Here is a 21730-nt window from a genome sequence, read left to right on the forward strand (position 1 = left end):
TAGCAAACACTTTAAAAATGATTGTTATTTATATAATGGAAACACACACGGTGTGACATTTTGCAAGAGTAATTTACTTTCTTGCATGGAAATAGGCAAATATTGTGCTTTCAGAGGGAACACCTCTTTCACTTAAGACTAACAATAACAGACAGATTGAAAAAAACAATTACAAATAGCTTCTTATGTTCAAAAATATTTTTAAAAAAGAATGACTTTGTTTAGTAAATGCATGTATGCCATTAGGAAATGTGTTGATTCAGAGTACCTTGCACTCCCTGAAGCACTCCAGTGGGGGCAGAAGGATACACCCAAGCAGCCAATAGGAAAATGGTGCAACAAAAATAATATTGTGGGCTGATTCAAGATGTGTTTGACAATGTCCACAGTCAATGGCCAAAGGTTCCAGAGCTAAAGAAACCAATGGCTGGATGAGGCTGACCCAAAGGGTCTTTCTCTGTCTACATATTTTCCATGAATAGTGGCACAGGCACCATTACATGTAAAATCTCACGTGTGTTGCCCATGACTTGTTATTGGTGAAAGCTGGACTTCAAACAGAGATCCCCCTGCAGGTGGTTGCAGTGAGCTACTGTTAATTGGACCCCTTTACTCTCTCTGGAAGGTTTCCCTCAGGATGCGCACTGACTGTGCATCACCACTTTGCGACAGCACCAGGTTACACAAAGGGACATCTGAGCATCTGAAACCCATCTGTAAATAGTGCTCAGGGGTGCAGAAAATGGGACGCATGTCTGTAGCGATCAGGGGACACTATCTGTAATGCGGCCGCAGCAATTCAGATCATTGCTCAATTATGTATTGAGTAATTTGATTTTTCCTGAGTTTCCCTCATCTTCTGATAACATCTGTGTTTTTCCTGCAGATTTATGACCTTTTCCCACAACTGATGAGACTTCTTCCAGGACCCCACCACAATGTCTTCCAGCACTACAAAATGCTTCTTAATTTCATCGAGAGAGAGGTCAAGAATCACAAGGAAAACCCAGAAGAAAATCGCCAAGATTATATTGGCTTCTATCTGGATCAGATATCAAAGGTATGTTATGCAAAATGAGGCTTGACTGCACTGATGCTTTTGGTGCTGTTTCTTGTTAGTACAGTTCAATGTGCTCCTAGTGAATAATAAAACACAGTGTACTAACCATGTTTTGTGTGAACCACTCATAGACCCAAGATGACCCCGGTTCTACGTATACTGAAGAAAACATGGTACAGATGGTGGCTGACCTTTTTCTTACTGGGACAGAAACCACCACTACTACCCTGCGTTGGGCATTGCTCTACATGGTGGCTCATCCAGACATTCAGGGTAAGAATTTGCAAGACGGTAACGAGACAGAGCGAAAGGTGTGGAGGTAAGATAGAGAAACTCAGAGAGATGAGAGGGAGGGGGAGGGGAAAAGAATGGGAGAAAGACAGTATTAAATGAATCAGAGTGCAAGAAAGAGACAGAAACTAAGAATGAGAGTGAGTGATATAAAATATATATATAAATGAAAAAAGAACAATATATGGACAGAATGCTGAATAATGCCAAACATTCACCCCAGTACAGTGATCTGGGCCTAAATCCATCGTTGTTTTGCTCACCATGCCATTACAGTTCAGAACCAGCCACATGCAAATCAGTCTTGACCCTGTTCCCCATGGGAGCAGTCCAGCCGGAACTGCCAGGCCAGGTCCTCCCCAGATTGGGAACAAGCATCCTGGGACCAGTTTCGGGGCATCACCCCTCATCGGCCAGGCTAGATTGACTCCAGTGGCATGGAGAGCACAGGATTCAGGTCTGGGTATACCCATCCCACTCGGAGTGACAAATGCAAAAAGAACAATTGATGGACAGAATGCTGCACAAAGTCAAACATTCACCCCAGTACAGAGATCTGGGCCTAAATCCATAGTTTTTCTGGTTCCCATGCCATTCCAGTTCAGACCCAGCCATTCAATCTTGTCTATGTTACCAATGGGAACAGTCCAGCCCGAACTGCCAGGCCAGGCCCTCCCCAGATTCGGAAACAAGCATCCTGGGACAAGTTTCGTGACATCACCCCTTATCAGCCAGGATAGCTTGACCCCAGTGACATGGAGAGCATGGGACCCACGTCTGGGCAAACCTGTCCCACTCAGGGTGACAAACGCTAAAAGAACAATAGATGAAAAGAATGCTGCACAATGTCAATCATTTACCCCAGTACAGAGATCTGGGCCTAAATCCATCGTTTTTCTGGTTCCCATGCCATTCCAGTTCAGACCCAGCCATTCATTCTTGACTATGTTCCACATGGGAACAGTCCAGCCCGAGCAGACAGCCTGGCTGGTGAGGGGTGTTACCCCGAAACAGGTCCCAGGATGCTTGTTTCTGGTTCAGGGAAGACCTGGCTTGGCAGTTCGGGCTGGACTGTTCCCATGATCTTTGACTGGAGGTGAGTGTCTGAAAAGTTTCAGCGCTCCGTCCATCATCTTCATGTGTTTGCTTTGTTTGCCCTACGTTTGCATGGTATGCCCAGATGTGGGTCCCTTGCTCACTATGCCACTGGATTCAAGCTAGTCTGGCTGATGAAGAGGATCCCAGGATGCTTGTTTCCAGTCCAGGGTAGACCTGGCTTGGCAGTTCGGGCTGGACTGTTCCCATGAGGAACAGGTTCAAGACTGATTTGCATATTGCTTGGTCTGAACTGGGGTGGCAAAGTGAGCTAAAGAACGATGATGTATTCAACTCAGATCTGTGACTGGGGTGAGTATCTGAAAAGTTTCAGTGCTCCGTCCATCATCTCCTTGTGTTTTATAAATATATATATATACTTAACTTACACACTGCTTATAACCTTTCCTATGAAATCACTCATGATAATTTAAATGAAATAATTAATAGCATCACTCACAACATTTGAAATGACACAATTGCTGACTTCATGTAATGATACCAGTACTGTGCCTTTGGCCATGCATAAAGGGTCTAGCCAAAGGCCAAACCCAGCCTCCAACATTGTGAAACAGCCAGGCCCTGAGCCTAACTCCCAAGAGACAGACTGCTGTGCATTTCAGCGAAGTGGGCCACATGTCTTGTTCCTAATCTCTGCAAGCAACCGTGGCCATGACCTGCATCCAACCCTCCAGTGGTGGCCTGTCCCCACTATGTACAACATATCTCTATGCACAGCAGGGGTTGGCTGTAGGGCCTGGCCTTCAGCTATAACCTGCATCTGTCAGGACCTTTGCTAAGACCGGGGCTAGATCAGTGGCATAACAAAACTCAAGTGCCCCCCTCCCCTTCTACAAAATACATTCAGGGAGCCCCCCATGCTCCCCCATGCTCCGGATCCAGTCCGGACCTCTCAGGTCAGAAATCTGCCCCAGTGCCGGAGGGGGTCCCTTGCTGGGCCCCACCCCCTCACAGCGCAGAGTCTGCAGGGGCTTTTGTTGCACCACTGGGCTAGACTACCTAACAGGAAGAGCTTGCTCTCTATAGAGACAAGACAATTCAAGAGAAGGAGTTTAACACACATCAGGGAGTATCTAAAAACATAGGAGAAGCAGACAGAAGCTGATGAATGGAGAACCATGAAAGGTACTGGAATTGCGATGCTGTATATAAACTGGGTAATGCATGCATAAGATAAAACTAGAAAGACAACATAAACTCAATACAGTATATCATTGGATGGAATTGGACAGTACAAAGCAGAGGAACAGACAAAGTACTTTAACTGATAGTTTGTATGCTCTGTGGAAAATGAGCACTGTGTAATGGATAAGATCTCTACCACAAAGGCAAGGAACAGTTACTCTCACAGGTTATTAGAAGGTAACCAACATGTCCGATAGTAGACGCTCAATAAATAAATTTCTGTGAAAGAACCACCCTGCCTCGAAAGTCACTGGTAATCTCTGTTTACAATAAGTAAGAATTTCACATACACACAAGAAAGGGTAAAAGCAATCGAGCAAGAGAACTGGATATTTAGAAACAGGGCTTAGGAAGAGAAGGACTAGAAGCTAAGTAACAAGAACAAGACTGGAAGAATGCAGATCAAGGAACAGCGAAGTACAGAAGGAGGAATGTGGACACAAACAAGTTAAGGACTGAAAGCATGCAGACAGAACTAGGAACACTGGGATTCAAGACAAGGATTCTGAATACACAAATGAACAGGATAAGAAAAGCAAGCGACAAGAACAGTACAAAGCACACGAAAACTAGAAAAAGACCTTCAAACAAGGCAGAACATTGCACCAAAATTCTCACAGTGTCTCAGCAATAAAGAGCCCTGAGCCCAATGCATAGTGGATGTCCAACTCCCACGATGCTTGCCTTTTTTAAATTTAATTTTTGGGGGATTTGTGGATCCTATAATAGGATTCATGAAGCACTTCTTTCTCATGGACCTATGTTGGACCTTCAGTGAGCTCCCTGTGTAAGAAATCAGGTTGTTGGTTGACTGGGATGTAAGCCCTGGTCAAGCAACAGTTACAATCCTTGTTAGGGTAAGGCACAATCAAACCCTAAATTAACCTGTGCTCACCGCCTTGGTATTTTGGCACAGAGCAGTTAGGCTTAAATTAGAGGCAATGTTTAAAGTATTTGTGCAACACTTCAAACAGTAAATCAGTGAAAACACACCACAAAATGAGCCCACAGCAGATATAGAAAAATAGAGTAAGCTTTAATAAATAAAACAAGACCGAAATTATAAATATCCAATTAATAGAAATGGACATATTGAATTTTAAAGTTTGTTGTGAAAATTACATCAAACAGAAGAAAGCGCCAATTGCAGATATCTATAAGTCACAAGTTCAGGCCAACCACGATGGAGCATTAATGGCTACAGGGACCCAATTAAGCCCCCTGAACAGAGTACCTTAAATCCTAGTTGGGGAGCTTTGCATAGATCCGTGTCAAAGATGTGCCCCGCAGCCGAAGCTATGCGTCGGTTCTGAGATGCGGCTCTGCGAGGTCCTGCTGCATCGTCGTCAAGGGTCCCGTCGGCGGGGCTTGCAATGCCAAGTCTGGTGCCAGGGATGTGGCAGGCAGCTTGCAATACGTCGGTTCCGAGGAAATACTAGGCTGTGATGTGGAGTCCGACGTCATTGTCGAGGCTGCCCCCAATGAGAAATGTGAGGACCCGGGCTGTGAATGCACCATGCCATGGAGGCAATGTGTCAGTTCTGAGGCCTGCGGTGGGCGATGAGGGTATATGTAACGGGTCCAATACATGCAGCAGCAGCAATGTGTCAGTTCTGCTGAGGGATGTGCTGCTCAGCTGAGGAGATGCCTTAGTTCTGCTCCGGGATGCATCGCTCAGCAGAGAAGATGTGTCCAGTTCGCCTGCAAGCCACGTAGGCCAGTAGCGATCGGCACAGGTAAACGCGGTGTTGCGGGGCATGGCACGGCAGGGGGGGAAGCCGACAGACAATGAAATAGGTGTTATTTATTTATTTAATTATACACATTATGTCGTCTGTCGACGTCCACCCGCTCCCACCCAGCCCCACCCCCGCCCCACTGCATTTACCTGTGCCGGCCACCGCTGCCTTAGGCCCACTTCCAAGGGTCCAGGACAGGGGTGGGACCACTTGGCAGGGATGACTCACAGATGGCAGAGTCCAGGTGCAGGAGGCTTGAAGACTGCTATGTCCCTGAGGCTTCAGGTCAGGAGGCCAGCAAATTAACCCTTGGAGTCACACTGGGGTGAAAGGTTCAAGAGCTGCAAGTCCAGTCGTCACCCTGGCAAGAGGGCAGCAGGCAGCAGATCATCACAGCAAAGCAGGTATGCAGCAGAGTGCAGACAAGCAAAGTGGCAGTCCTTCAGCAGTACAGCATATTATCCACAGGTCCAGAAGTGTACTGAAGTGGTGGTGTCTGAGGTCCTTCTTTTGTACACAGTGGTGCCTTTGAAGTGGGGAGAAGCTTCTAGAGGCATTCCTCTAAAAGTGCACAGATGTCTTGCCTTCCTTCACCTGGCTACAGACTAACTACAGGGTGTATGCAGCGCTTTGTGTCGGGACAGGAAACAGTCCATTCAAGTGTAAGTGAGGCTGTGTCCAGTTCCTTCCTCCCATCCTGCCAGTGATAGCCCACTCAGCCACACCTAAGTTCCCATTGTGTGTGGCTGTCTAGGAGGAATACACAAAGCCCAACTGCCAATTACACCCAGTCATGTGACCAGAGACAGGCTCCAGGCAACAAATGGCAGCAAGCAGGAACATGCCAACTTTCTAAAAGTGGCATTTTCAGAATTGTAAATTAAAATCTGACTTCATTATAAATTGGGATTTTTTCATTAGGATTCCAGAGACACTAAACTTAAACCAGTTATATTTTCCCATTTGAAAATTACACTTATGAAATGTAGTAGGGTAATCCCAACGTCATCCTATGTAGGATTTGCAGTAGCGAAAAACAAAACTACATGTCCTGATTTTTAAATATTTTGCACCCTGCCCTCTGGGCTGTCCAGGGCATAGGGGTGACCTATATGTATAAAAGGAACGTTTGGGCCTGGCAAAATGTTTATTTTGCTGTGTCGAATTGGCAGTTTAAACCTTACACACAGGCCCTGCAATGGCAGGCCTGAGACATGTTTACAGGGCCACTGAAGTGGGTGGCACAATCTGTGCTGCAAGCCCACTAGTAGCATTTAATTTACAGGCCCTGGGTACTTATAGTACCACTTTACTAGGGGCATATAAGTGAAGTAATATGCCAAATGAGTATGAGCCAATATTACCATGTTTAGAGGCAAGAGCACATGCACTTTAGCGCTGGTTAGCAGTGGTAAAGTGCTCAGGGTCCTAAGGCCAGCAAAAACAAGATCAGGCAAAATGGAGGAAGAAGGCAAAAAGTTGAGGGGATAAGCACCCTAAGACCGACAGGTCTAAAACCATTGATCTTGTTTCAGATTTGCAGAACTCACAAATAGACCAGCAGAGGTACATGAAGCTTGCCAGGGTTTCGTGGTTCCTATAATATGTGTACTTTATTGATGAGGACTGTCCATGACACTTATGTTCAGTTCAGGTTTGAGGGTCTTGGGGGGGGGGGTCACAAATTCAACCACAAGTTCTACAAACCCTCTGGCACAATTGGAACAGGAATAAAAACTGAGAAGATAGAAGCTGTGACAAATAGGAAGTAGAGGTGGACAAACAAAGAGCTGCATAAAAAATGATTAAAAGAAATGCTTAAAAAAGATTGATTAAGAGGGAAAGAACTGGGCTGAGAAAAGGATAGAAAACTACATGTTACATAGTGGGGAGAAGAAGTATCAAACCAGAGAAGAGGGGATACAACTATGTCAGTAAAAAATGGTAACCATTTATAGATTTAAGCAAAGGATAGAGCGAGTGAAGTTCTCATTACATATTTAAAGACAATCGTGAATAAAGAAGAAATTCTACCCAAATTGTAGTAAAGAGTGTTGCATTAAAACTAGGCTTAGCTGAAATTTTTGTTATGGTGGCGTAATCCTGAGAAATTACTGGCATTTCCGTAATGTTTGTGTTGCGATATTACATAATATGCCACACCGTATAATTTCACGAGCATTAAGATAAACATCACTAGAAATAGTGCAGAAAGTGAAACACAACTGATGTGAACAACAGCTGCTTGCATTCTCTTCACAACAGTTGTGTTTTTGGCCTATTTTGTTAGCATTAAATGTGACCTTCTTGCTTCCAAAATGGAATACAAAAACACATTTTACACTAAAATAGAGTGCTAAATGCTGAATTTGTAATGTTATGTAATTTTTCAGAAATGTCCCAAAACTATGCAAAAAGAAACTAAGAAAAGTTAACACAGTCCTATTGAAACCGGCACATTCAGGATATTTGCTAAACATACTATGCCTAGGAAAAAACTTTGGAATAAGAGGAACACACATTTACCTACAGTTATTCATCACTTAAGACCAAAGACTCCTAGGTGCCGTTTCCGATCCGCTAAAAATATTCCCCGTACGAATCGTATCCGGATTTTTTTACGTACGAATCGTACAAGTCCCGTACAAACTAGCAAGTACGATTCGTATGTGAAAAAGTACGTACGAATCGCATTGGGAAAATTCCCCGACATGTCCTCGGGTCGGGAAAAGTGTCCGACACGTCCCCGGACAGTTTTACGTACTAATCGGAAAACTGAAGTCTGAGCGCGCAAGTACGATCCGTCACGTCTGTCCGAATGTACATCCGTATGGAAAAAACACTGTACGTAGCAAACATCAATAGCAACCATGGAGACGTCCAAACATGTGCCCGCATACGTGCCGAACACCCCCCCAGCCCCCCCGTATGTATGCCCGTACCCCCAGCCCCCCGCAGACGGACGCGTCGTACCCCCAGCCCCCCGTGTATGTACGGAGCATACCCCCACCCCCGTATGTACGGTGCAGACCCCCACCCCACCCATGTATGTACGGAGCGTACCCCCACCCGTGTATGTACGGAGCATACCCCCACCCCGTATGTACGGTGCGTACCCCCACCCGTTTATGTACGGAGCATACCCCCCACTCCCGTATGTATGGTGCGTATGTATGGTGCGGACCCCCACCCGTGTATGTACGGAGCGTACCCCCACCCCCGTATGTACGGTGCGGACCCCCACCCGTGTATGTACGGAGCGTACCCCCACCCCCGTATGTTGGGTGCACCGTACATACAGGGGTGGGGGTACGCTCCGTACATACACGGGTGGGGGTACGCTCCGTACATACACGGGTGGGTGTATGCTCCGTACATACACGGGTGGGGGTACTCTCCGTACATACACGGGTGGGGGTACGCTCCATACATACACGGGTGGGGGTACGCTTTGTACATACGGGGGTGGGGGTATGCTCCGTACATCCGCGGGGGGCTGGGGGGGTGTTCGGCGCATACCGGGCCCCCTTTTCCTCACGCTTCGTGGCATCCTTAGCTTTTCCGGCACTTTTTGGGTGCCGTAAAAATATTGCCATCCGGAGTGCTGTCGGTACGAATCGTACTTGCTGGTACGTAAAAAGCTGCCTAACTCCGTGCGAATGTCGAGTATGCGCTGTCCCGGATCACATTCGTATGTATTTTTTAGTCGGTCGGTGTTTTTTCCGATTCGTACGGAAATGGTGTTTCTGTACGAATCGTGCTTGCATGTTTGTATGGTCTTTTTCCAGGGCACGAGTCGGACGGAGAAAACGCTCCGTCCAACGATTCGTACACGGTTTTTCCAGGATCGGAATCGGCACCCTAATGTCAAGAAAATACCACATCTAATAATTACCTACCTGTGGTATGAGTAACTCTAGGCAGAGACGTTTTAAGGCATGGGCAAAGTGGGCAGTTGCTTAGGCCCCCCCAGCTTTCAAGGGGATCCCTGGGAAAGTTACTGGGACAGTAAGAAGAACCTCTCTTCTTCTCTCTGACTACTTCTGCATTTGACCATGTCTCTACCTGTCCCTACCTAACCACCTATCTGTTGCATTCACATCTCCCTCTCTCTCACCCTACCTGATTACTCCTCCTTATCCCTATCTATACCTCCCTCTAATTCACTCTTTCCTCCCTCTGTCTGTCTTGTCTTTCTTTGTTCCTCTCATGGCCCGTCCCAGAGGCTAAACCACCTCCTTGCATTGTGTCACTTCAAGGAGACCAGGGTGCCATACTGTGTGCAGGCACCTCAGTGCATAGTGACCTTTGCAGTTTTTGGCAGCAGGTGATGTAGAGAGAGAGATGCCTAACACAGAGAGGATTATAAACTGTTAAGTAAGGACTTTGACACCAAATAGCACTTGTGGAAAAGTGTGCTTGCAGAGACACTTAAAATATTCACATAGTTTAGCACTTTAATTTCTTGAGTGCCGGTTTTTCTGAAGATTAAGATAGTAATCAATATTGTTTGGAATGATAAGTTCTTGAATTAACTGAAAATGGGCAACACATTTAAAGTTAGTCCAATCAGGGCCCACAAAATATACCTTTCTCGGAGCCCCTTAAATTGTCCTTGGCTCTGATCTGGTGTTGCTGCATCGATTTTTACACTAAACTCAAAATGAGAGACTTTGGGGCCGATTCCGATGCGGTCGGAAACGGCTCCGACCATTGCTCGGAGCTGTCTGACCACATCGGAATCGGCTGTTTGGATTCCTTTTCAACAGACCCATTTTGATGGGGTCGATCGGAAAGGAATCTGAACTGGATTTCAGAATGGCTTGCAACAGGCTCAGAGAGACCGGCTGCCTTTTGGAAATCCTCCATCAATCCCTCAGGCGGCTCTTTATGGCCGAGGGATTCCAATGGAAGATTCCCCCAGCTTTTCTGTGCTGGTCTTTCCGACACAGAAAGGCTGTCAGAATCCTACTTTGGGGGCTCTCAGTGGGGCCCCATCGTTGCAAGGCCTCTGAATGGCAGCCTAGGGGGCACCCATAGTGCCCTCCCGTTGATCCCTGCACCCGGTGGCAGGCACCTTGAGGTGCCTGCCATGGGGTGCAGGGATGACCTGCACCTCTGCTCTTTGCAATGAGAGCATGCATTCCATTCGGAATGCATGCCCCATTGTAAAGAATAGGGTTGCGACAGAACAGGGTTTGTTCGCATCCTACTTGCGGGGCTGGAACCAACGACAGGAGGTCGTTTGGTTCCAGTTCCCAACCGATGTCGGATGGACTCTGTTCCGTCCGACATCGGAAATGGGCCCTTAGTGGAGAAATGAGTAAGAAAGAGAAACACAGAGGAATTACAATTGAGGCAAGGCACTTTTAAAAAGACAGAAGAACCATGTAAAAAATTAAATAGAAAGGAGAGTGGGAGGCAGCAAGTTGGGTAGGGAAAAAAACTGAGAAAACGGTGAACAGAAAATAAATATGGGCATCCGAGACTGTGCAGAGAGAAAGGATAATGAAAGCTGATTTGAGAGACTGTAAAATAGAAAAAGAAAATGATACCATGATTCAATATGATGAAGAGAGAGGAACATTGGGAGATGAAAGTAAAATATGAGCAATACCGAAATAGACTGATGGAGTAGAAAACGAGTTATGTAAGGGATATGAACAAGGAATCAAGATAATCTTTGTAAAATAACCCATGCATAGCAGTAGGATGTCCCTATTCCATGAGGATTGGAAGAAAGAAGCCACCTACATGTGGAATGAGCATGGGACATGGAATCTTAGGCACTGTAGTGAGCTGTGATCCAATATAGTTTCCAAACACAGATGCTTCTCTTGCTCTGTTCCCTCCCAGGTGAGGTTCAGAAGGAATTGGATGCTGTTCTTGGACCCTCTCAGGTCATTGAGTATGAAGACCGAAAGAAGCTGCCTTACACCAGCGCCGTGGTTCACGAGATCCTCCGCTATGGGAATATTGTCTCTGTGGGGATTCCTCGCCAAGCCTTGAAAAACACAGAGATCCAGGGTTTTCATATTGAAAAGGTAAAAAGCAAAGTACCTTCAGTGTCTGTCTTGTTCTCAATTCCAGCTTCACTCTGTCTCACATGCACTTAGAACCCACCTGCAGCAGCCTTTTGTCTTAAATGTAAGTGTTGTTTGAATACTGATGGCACAATTATAAGTCTCCATTATGGAATTCAGTTTGAGAGACATCAAAGGGTGAAGGTATATCAGTGGCCTAGGAAATCATTTCTAACATATTCTGAAATTGAAACAATTTTAACAAAAAATATGTCTTTAGGAAGCAACAGGTGCCATCTTTTTTTACAGAATAGTTGATTGAGCCACATTTGACACACACTAGGGAATTTGACTGAAAATGCCACTTCATCCAACTATTTTTTAAAAGACAAAAGCAGCAAATGATGCGTCAGCAGTGACTCCGCACAGCTGTGGAAAGGGATCCTTCCACCTTAGGACTTCTAGAAACTGCACTAAAGCATTATGCACGGGGGAAGGGGACGGGGCGCTCAGCCAGGCACTCTTTTTTCTAGTCACTGATAACTCAGTTGAGTTGTTTTTCTAATTTTTCTTGATTCTGATACATATGTATGGGGTTTGCTGTAAAGCCATCCGAAGGGGTGGAAATGTCATATTTCTCCTCCTCTGAACCCACCCCTGGGGTGTAAACTTTCATTGTCGTTGTCAATGAACCTCAGGCATGCATTTGACGTTGAAGTCCTTAATTCCCTCAACTTAGTGTTGAGCAGTGACAGTACTCTATTTCAACGTCTCTGCTTCCTGTGTAATTTGGATCTTTTTCGACTTAGGAAGTCTCCTTTACTAGCTTCAGCGCTAAGTCGTTGAGTCACCAGTCCTGGAGAAAATCAGGAGCCTATCTCATGCCTGGTGATATATAAAAAGATGAGTTCATAGAGAAAGAGGATTACAGAGATATCTTCAAGACACCAAGTTCTACTCTTGATGGTATTCATTCACAAACTATGGTTCTATGTCTTCTTGCTGAAATAGTTTCTTATAAACCCAATCAAACCAAACTGCTATCTCGACAGTTCCAAGATGGACGGTGTTCAATAAATTGACAAATTCAACTTGATTAATCTCTCAAAATGTTTCTTTATTTGTTAATGCAGTCCTGTATAACCTTTTTCTGTCTGTTTCTCTTAATCCATATTCTTTTTCTTGCTGAATGGGTGCCTAATCAGGAGGATATTTTCTAAACCCACTTCAAATATAACCCCAGCTTACCCAGAGATATTGAGCCAGATTTATCAAACTTTCAGGTAGAGTAACGCAGCAAGCCACCTTGCTGCTCTCTGCTGAATGAAAGGGAAATGGCAGGAAAGCACTGTATTTACCATTATACAGTGCATTCTTGTGCTTTTCTAGCTCAGGGGCACTTTTGGCTGTCTAGCGCCAATTCAGGCACCCTTGCATCATGGTTCAAAGGTGCCAGTGTTGTAAGCAGGATTATTTGTGTGCCAGAAGGGACACCTTCCTGTTCAAAAACAGTCCTGAGAGACATTTCTGGTGATGAAATATGCAGCACACGTAGAAAGAGGAAAAGACAAGGAGAATTAAAGATATTTCTCCTTGTTACACCTCACCTGGGAAGGCATAGCATTTTGAGGCATTACCAGGTCTACCACTAATGGTAAATCAGGGAATGAGCCAAAATCCTTGGGTGGATACGCAGGAACACCCACACTTCACCCATGGACTGCCTATCTGCCACAGAGTAATGCAAGGCAACGATTTGTGCTGCCCTGCGTTCGTCTGTATTTATCAAGCCATGCAGGGCCATGCAAATGTGGTCTTGCTTGGCTTGATAAATCTCACTCATGTTTTGTGCTGCCTTTAGACCCCTTGCATGGAGCAAGGGCAACTCCAAACATTAATAAAACTGGCCCTATGTGTATTAGGCATCAACCAGGTCCTGCCAGAGACAGCTAGGAATACATTTATAGTTCTCGTTGGTTGCTAGTACTCTTTCCTCAGAAGATGCACAGATACAAGTAATCCACACTATTAATTTGAAAGGCTTTATTAATTCAAAATCCCAGTGCTTTTCTCCAGATGTCATACTTAATGAGTACAAAATAACTATTAAAGAAATATTAAAACACTGTGATACTGTAAATCTACATACATGAAATAGCATAAATTCACAAACATGAATTAGCATTCAGGTATTCAGCATTTACTGATGATATATGCTACATTACCTACCGCACCTATCAATACAGTGTATCACATTCGTTTGCAAATAGTAAGTAAAACATATGGGTGGACAAGTGTAAGAAATCCACCACCAACAAAACTCTTCCAAACAAAAACTTTGTTCCAACGTTATTGCACTGTCACTCAGCACTCCAAATTAAGTCAAATATATGATTATTCAGTACTACATATAAAGAATTGCCCTTATTTCAAAATAGTCACACAAATTTCCGAGTTCAATTTCTGTTCAACTTTTTATTAGATATCTTCTCATTAAAGTGCATTGATTGTAGCTCTAGCCAACGCGTTTCGTCCACTTGAGACTTCTGCAGGGCTACAAAACATGTACATAAAACTTGTTTTCAAGCTGCTTTGAACTTTTTTTTAAATCTGGCTAGAAGAGGATGATCATCAGCGGCCACTGATCTCTCATCTCTTGTTCAACTGAGTTAATTTTATCTGAGCTTGGTGTAACATACAAATGCGAGACTTTGAATACTCACGCATCAAATCCAGATACAAAGATTGGAGGAGATGATGAGAGACAAACTGCGCCAAAATTCAAAGGAGGCAGAGGTATAGAAGGGGCTGGTTCGACCGGATCTGTCACTGAAGATGTTGAAGATGCAAACAAAAATGTGAAGTCGGAGCTGGGGCTTGCAAATAAAGCATTAGAATCAGCAATGTATTGGTAGTGTGGAAGCAACAACAGGAACTGCATGAGCCACAGAGCTAAATACATCAGAGTACAGAGATAACGTAGCTCTAGCATACAGTTGTAGCAAGTGACAGCATCAACGGTGATCCATTGAAGGGGACTTGATGAGCAGCAACTGCAGAGCATCATAATATGAACAATGCAGCACCATTGGTTGAATTAGCTCCCCATCATCCACAAAAAACAAAATGTATTGGTCCAAATTGATCTTTCAAACAATAGTGTGATAACCAATAGGGTATGGGAAGAGCGATCTTACTACAGGTGGTAAAAGCTTATGAAAGCTCAAAGTCTAGTGTTTACTCAGGCAGGACAACAAACCTACTCCCAAGGAGAAAGCTGTAGCATGACAACAGTGTTAATCAGATGGTTACAGAAGATTCAACTTCATTGCCTTAGAAGTTTAATGAATGGAATTGTACCTACAATAATAAAGGTTGTTGAAACACTACTGTTTGACAACAGCAAACCCAAAAAATGCAGGTATAGTTCCAAGTACAGTCTTAAAGCAAGTCAGCAGTGCTTGCTTTGCAAGCATGAAACACTCCAATGGTGGCTGATTAATAGGAGTGTTGGGGCTCCGTTTCTTCCCCATTTTCTCCCTCTGAATTCTGAAAGTTTGTTTGCAGCAGTGTTAGCCACTATTATGCTTTCACTCTGACTATCACCATGTGCAAAGGGTCAGGCAGAGTTTTGGCACTTTTCTCAGGTACTACATTCCCTAGTGCTCATATCCCCCTACCCTGTTGCTGCTTTTGCAAGGCTTCTCTGATGTCAGCCCAGACCCTTTGTGGCCTGCAACCCTGTTGGGAAACACCCACCTGTGACAGACAGCATTCTTACTGATTGAACACAGTCAACGCACTTTAGGCTTCAGTCCAAGGCTGTGAATCAGTCAGCGAGGATGTACCTTTCACAACTTGCCAGTGAGTGGTGTGGGATCAACAAACCTTGCTGACCATGCTTTACCCTGTGATAAGCTGAGACGGGGTGGGGCTAACAAAGAGCCCTAGAGCAGTTTGAGCGCCCCTTGGACTCGAGCTCCAGACTGTTGTCACTTCTTGCGAGGCTAATAAGAGACATTGATCCAAACCAGAACACGCAGCCTTTTCACTGCCCAAAACAACACCTTCCGGGGGTTGTTAGAGGTGCACGTGCAGTAAGATAAAGGGGAGGAGTCATCAGTGCACATTAATACAGATCAGTTAAAGAGGGTGTTGGGGATTGATCCACACTGCTCACAGATAGATGGAATAGGAGGTTCATTGACACATAAATGGGCAGATCTAGCCCTTCATCTCTCCAATCATAAGTTATTGCTAAGAACAGCGCCCCACCCCTGAGGTCAGAGCCCCCTTCACAGGTCAGCGCTCAGTGCGGCTGCACCAGTCGCACTGCCCTAAAGCCAGCCCTGAGATCAAGACATTGAATTCCTGCTGCAGCCTGAGCTTTGATTGACTGCCCGGTCTGTGCAAAGGCTCCACCAGTGACTTCAGGCCTGAAGGGGAGGGACGAAGCAGCACAAGCAGGAAAGAGTATTTGCAGAAATATTATCACTGCAGAGCATTTCCTCACACATAATTGTTTGAAATACCAAAGTCGGCCTGGAATTTGCACTTAATTACAGTCAAAACTATTTCCATACATTTTATAGTATTTACAAACTTTTCCCCGCTGCGTGGATGCTGATGCAGTAAGGCTCTGGGCGGGATTCCAAGCCACTGCCATTCTGTCACTTTTAGGTGCATGTCGGATGACAGCATAGGCAGTACTACTGTGCTATTACCAAGATATGCTTAGCTGCAATCTCAGCTGTCTCTGCCAGAGTTAAAATACTGGAGACCAACATCTGACTGAGGTCTTTCTTTCTAAAAGAGCTGGGGGTTGTCTCGGTCAGGCAGAGTGGTACACAGAGGTTTTACCTTCTAACAGGATGGGAGGTACAGAGGCAAAGATCTTGTACTCTAAAAGCATGGAAGACCATCTCTGACTGAATTCTTGAACCCCAACAGGGTGGGAAGCAGAGGTTTACACTCGTAACAACCCAAAGGCCTTTTCTGACACGGTCTTACTGTTGACACGACACAACTTCACATACATTAAGAGGAGCCTTGGCTGACAATGGTGTTTGCTGAACATCTTCATGTGTCAGGAGGGCTCGTGATGTGGGTAACGTCATGTTCCAAGAGGACTCTCAGTGTGAGTAATATCATGGTCCAAGAGGCCTCTTGGTATGAGTAACGTCATGTTCCAAGAGGACTCTCAGTGTAAGTAATATCATGGCCCAAGAGGCCTCTCGGTGTGAGTAACCATATTCCAAGAGTCTTTTCAGTGTGAGTAAGATCATGGTCCAAGAGGCCTTTCGGTGTTGCAATCTGGCAAATTACACTTCAACTGGAAGCACCAGGTCTGATTGGCTAGAGACAAGTTTAATATTCCCTATCCCCTGCGCTAAATGTGTAAAAACAAGAACTTAGAAAATGTCTGAACATGCAGTGCTCTGGCACAAACCTGCAGGTTACAGGATCAAATCTCAGTTGCGTTAACCCCGTTATTTATCCTTTCCAGGCCAATAAACTGAGGAACCCTGAGAGATTAACTAGCATCATCTGCTGGTTACATTGTTAACAATGCTGAAAGAACGTGGCATGAAGGGATATAAAAGAGGTAATTATTAGATCAGATTGGCATATTGTCATGGGCGTCAGAAGTAGGCATCTTACTGTCCCACCATCTCCAGAGGAAACACTAGCTAATTGTATCACAAGTTGAGGGAGTACAGAGGAATGCAGGGAATGCCATCTCTTTCCACACCCTTAAACCACGTGGTAAAGATTTGAGAGGTGCACTCAGAGCATTGCTATTGCTCATTGTGCTGGGAGTGGACAGTAATGAGGCCAAACACACTTTGGATGTATCATAAAAAGGACTGGTATTGATTCTCCCCTTTACATAGCAATAGGGAATGATTTAATCATGTGTGCTGGGAACAATTCAATGCGATCTCGTGGCTTGGGGGCACACGGATAATACACGGTATTGGAGCCTGGCTTTGGCTCAGGCACTCAAAGGAATGCCACCTGCCTGGCCAGAGGACAATCACACCCCCTGCAATGTTCTGATACCAGTTCCTGTTCTTTTAATGATCCTGAACACAAAGATCTGGACAGCACAGAGCGCGCCCAACTCGGAATGGCCCAATTATTAGGTCTTTCCCATTCAAATGTCCTTGCTCCTGGGGCAATTCAACCCTCCAGAGAAAAGCCAGATGCAGGCTGCTTAATATCACATAATATATATAACAGGCAGAACAGACTCTGGAAAAGGTTGAAAGATAGAATAGGACCCCCTGGGCTTCAAACATGCATCAGTCTAGTTGTACACAACTTAACAATAAAAAGGTATGATGAACATTATAATAATATAATAATGAAAAGGCTACCATAAACAAAGCTTAGTTAATTGAAGATATAATACAAGCTCCTTTTTGAGGATTTGATAGATTTTTCTAGGAAATATAATTTTTCATAAATAACACTAAACGAATAAACAAACAAGAATGCGTATCCAAAAATGGAAACATGAAAAAATTGGTAAGCAGAGAATCCAATAATATTCAGGGAGGTTCTAAAGTATGAACTGATGTGGATTGCATAGTGTTACAACGGGCACTAATGATATTTAAAAAGGTAGTAAAACGTAACCATAGCAAATCATTTTTATGTGATCGGATGGATTCTGCATAACTTCTATCCAGTTGATGGTGGTGACAGACTACATACCACTGGACAATGGTTCATTAAACTGTATAAAAAACCTACAGACCGGAATAGCTTATTACTATACAGCAGCTATCATCTTAAATCACTCAGGGATAATGTACCTGTGGGCCAGGTGCTTGGAAATGGACTAGGGACTGGCTCGTGCTAATCATCACCACAGCAAAAAGAATTGCAGATGTCCTGCTGGTCAGGATACAGATCACTGAAGGGGCATTAAAAACAACTATCCAGCTAACGGTTTATAAATCCAAATTGGCCGAGATTAACGCTGAGATAACCGAGAATAAGGACTACCTGATGAAACAAAAAATTGCTAAACTTCAAAAAGACATAACTAAATTTGATAAGGAAAAGGTATATCCCTATCTGAAAGCAGATTATACCTCAGCTAAAACCAGTTATTCGAGTGATGAGAGCTCAGACAACAGAAGGGGTTCCACCAACAGTGACTCCAGCACTGGAAGTGGAGGCAGTAATAACTCTAGGAGGTTCAACAGACCTAATCAATCTTACAATACACCGACCTTCCCAGCTCCTCCTTATCTCCCTTATTGGCAATATCCGATGTATCACCAAGGAAAACCCCAAATCTTCCACAACAGCAACCCATCTTTTTTAGACAGAGGTTGGGGAAGAGGAAGAGGGCGAAGAAGAGGAGGGCAAAAGCAGCTACAGTGGCAGGAATAACCCCCGCACAACATAGAAACAAGGAGCAAGACAAGAGGTCAGAAGAATTGATAGTAAATCTATCACACTGACCACTTACTGACACAGAAACACTGGTCCTAAAGAAAGGCCTAGGCTTTGTCCCCACCCCCAAGATTGACAAATTCAGAGATCAATGTGAACTACAGAACTTCTTCAGAAAGGTTCGCCTAAAAGCCTTTTTTCAAGATAGACCCACTGACGACCAGGTCAACACAGGTTTACGTAACCCCTCTACGTTCACACCTGGCAACAGTATGATTCCTGGGGAGGTGTTAGTATTTGAAAAATCTGTACTCAATGAATTGGCCAACCTCGACAACAACAAACCGTTTCACAATCTGTCTAGAACAGAACTGGCGGCTGCCAGATCTCTGGCTGATGACATGACTATCACCATAAAGCAGGTCGACAAAGGCGGTGCCACTGTGATCCAGTCAACTATTGACTATGATACAGAATGTCTAAAACAACTACAAAATACAAAGAACTACACTGCAATAACAGACAACCCCACCAATAGATTGACATCTAAGATTACCAGCATTATCCATGAAGCACTCACCAACGAATGGATCAATAAAAAGGAGGCTGATTTCTTGACGGCAAAAGAACCTAGAATACCATACTTTTACACACTCCCGAAAATACACAAAGGCGTCACACCCACCCCAGGACACCCAATTGTGTCAGGCATTGGCTCACTACTTGAGCCTTTGTCTAAATTCTGTGATCACTTTCTTCAGCCTCTAGTGAAACAGACACCATCCTATGTGAGAGACACCACTGACATCCTCTGCATCATAGAGGAAGTACCCAACAGCAATGATATAGATTACCTCATGACTCTTGATGTGGAGGTTCTATACACGAACATTCGCCAACCAGCTATGCTGTCAGTCATAGAAACTGCTTTGGGTAAAATCGAATGGACGTCCCCGGCCCGATCACTTTCATAGTGGAATGCACAACATTAGCATTAACAGAAAACTTTTTTGAGTTTAAAGATCAATTGTATCATTAATCACAATGTACTTCGATGGGGAGTACCTTCGCCCCTAGTGTGGCCTGTCTGTATATGTCACACTTTGAGGATGAAGTAATCAGGAACCCCAACAATCCATATATAAACAATCTGCTACTATGGAAACGATTAATTGATGATATCCTCATCTTTTGGGAAGGGGACTTGTCTACCTATGAGAACTTTGTGCTATGGGTGAATAACCAAAATGAATACCTGAGGTTCACTCACACTATCTCAGCCACTGACATACCATTCCTTGATCTTAACATCAGACTGGACAATGGTTCATTAAACACCACACTGTATAAAAAACCTACAGACCGGAATAGCTTATTACTATACAGCAGCTATCATCCTAAATCACTCAGGGATAATTTACCTGTGGACCAGTTCCTCCGTATTAGACGGAACTGCAGCTTCATTACAGATTATATCAGAAGCACAGACTTTGGCCACCAACCTGAAAGAGTGTGGCTACCCAGAGCGTCAGATCAATACTTCCATGAAAAGAGCAAGGAATAACCCACGTGAAGTCCTCTTAGAGGTTACCACCAAGCCCTCTGCCGACACCCTGACCTGTGTGACATCATTCACCCCTGAATCAAACAGAATAAAACACATTGTTTAAAAACATTGGAGCATAACACGGGTGACCTACAGATCCCCGCCCCTAGATTTGCATTCAGACTCACTAGAAATCACAAGGATATCTTGATTAACACCCGCCCAAAACAAACACACCCCACAGACCAAAGACAGCTTTGAGATTTGCCTCCAGTCATCGGTCACTACCCTTGTGGTACATGTACAGTGTGCCGTTTTACCATTACCACAAAAGAGGTGTCCCTATCAGAAACCTTTAAATGGAAAATAAATAGACACACCAATTGCATCACCACGCACTGCATATACACGATTATCTGCCCTTGTGGTCTTCAATAGATAAGCATGACATTACGGATGGCCAAAACTCACATCACCGAGCACAGGAGTAACATCCGACGCCAGAGGGTTGCGACCAAAATGTAAACACATTTCAGGGACCACAACCATTCCCCTGACTCCATCAAATAGCTGATATTGGAAGCACACCCACAGATCACGCAAAAGGCTCTATTCAGGATTGAACAGAGATGGGTCCATAGACTCTCTACTGACAGCAAGGGATTCAATGATGCCATCTCCTGGGCCAGCTTGGCTAACTCGTGATTTCCTTTGCGAATAAGGATATTCTACATACAAATACTAGGCACACCCAGCTGTAACACTGATTCGTAATTCCGAATTAGTGAACACTAGATATTAATTACAAGGGAAGTGACACACTGCTTGACTTTTAATGACTCGAGAACGGTCCGGCGTTTCCGCCGTTACCTCACATACACATCCATTTGTACTAAAGTTGACAGTGTTGACTACCACCTTACTACTACCCAGAGTAATTTTGCATATCGTATTAGTTCAGTACATTTAATTCGACACCAGTCCAAGATGGCCATCACTTATCTATAGTATTCACAATGATTGAGACCAGGCTAAGATGGCCATTTTTTGCACTTTACTGTCCTTCTTTGAATCACCACCATGAATAACATGTGATACTTAGCCCCGCCCACACTAACTGCATGACACCAGGCTTATACATAGCCCCGCCCGTACCAACTGCACAACACCGGGCAGGTATATTTAGTGACGAATATGACTGCCAATTTCACCCTTGATTGTATTACTAACCTGAATTTAAATTGGGAATGTATGAGATCAGTACACTTGACTCGACAACAGTCTAAGATGGCCACAATCCATCTATTCCCCACAATAACAAAGGCTAGGCTAAGATGGCCACCATTTTTTACGTGGTAGT

General features: G+C 44.4%; 1 protein-coding gene across 1 annotated transcript in view; it reads left to right on the plus strand.

Annotated features, from left to right (window-relative positions):
- The window catches only part of LOC146786143 (cytochrome P450 2J2-like), a 109495-nt gene that overhangs the window by 72051 nt on the left and 15714 nt on the right, over positions 1-21730 (plus strand). Inside the window, exons 5-7 of the mRNA XM_085635647.1 lie at positions 887-1060; positions 1192-1333; positions 11248-11435. Of these exons, the coding sequence (XP_085491773.1) occupies positions 887-1060; positions 1192-1333; positions 11248-11435 (504 nt within the window). The remainder of the gene's footprint in view (positions 1-886; positions 1061-1191; positions 1334-11247; positions 11436-21730) is intronic.

The sequence above is a fragment of the Triturus cristatus genome, chromosome 11, assembly GCF_964204655.1.
Source record: "Triturus cristatus chromosome 11, aTriCri1.1, whole genome shotgun sequence".
Classification (NCBI taxonomy): Eukaryota; Metazoa; Chordata; class Amphibia; order Caudata; family Salamandridae; genus Triturus; species Triturus cristatus.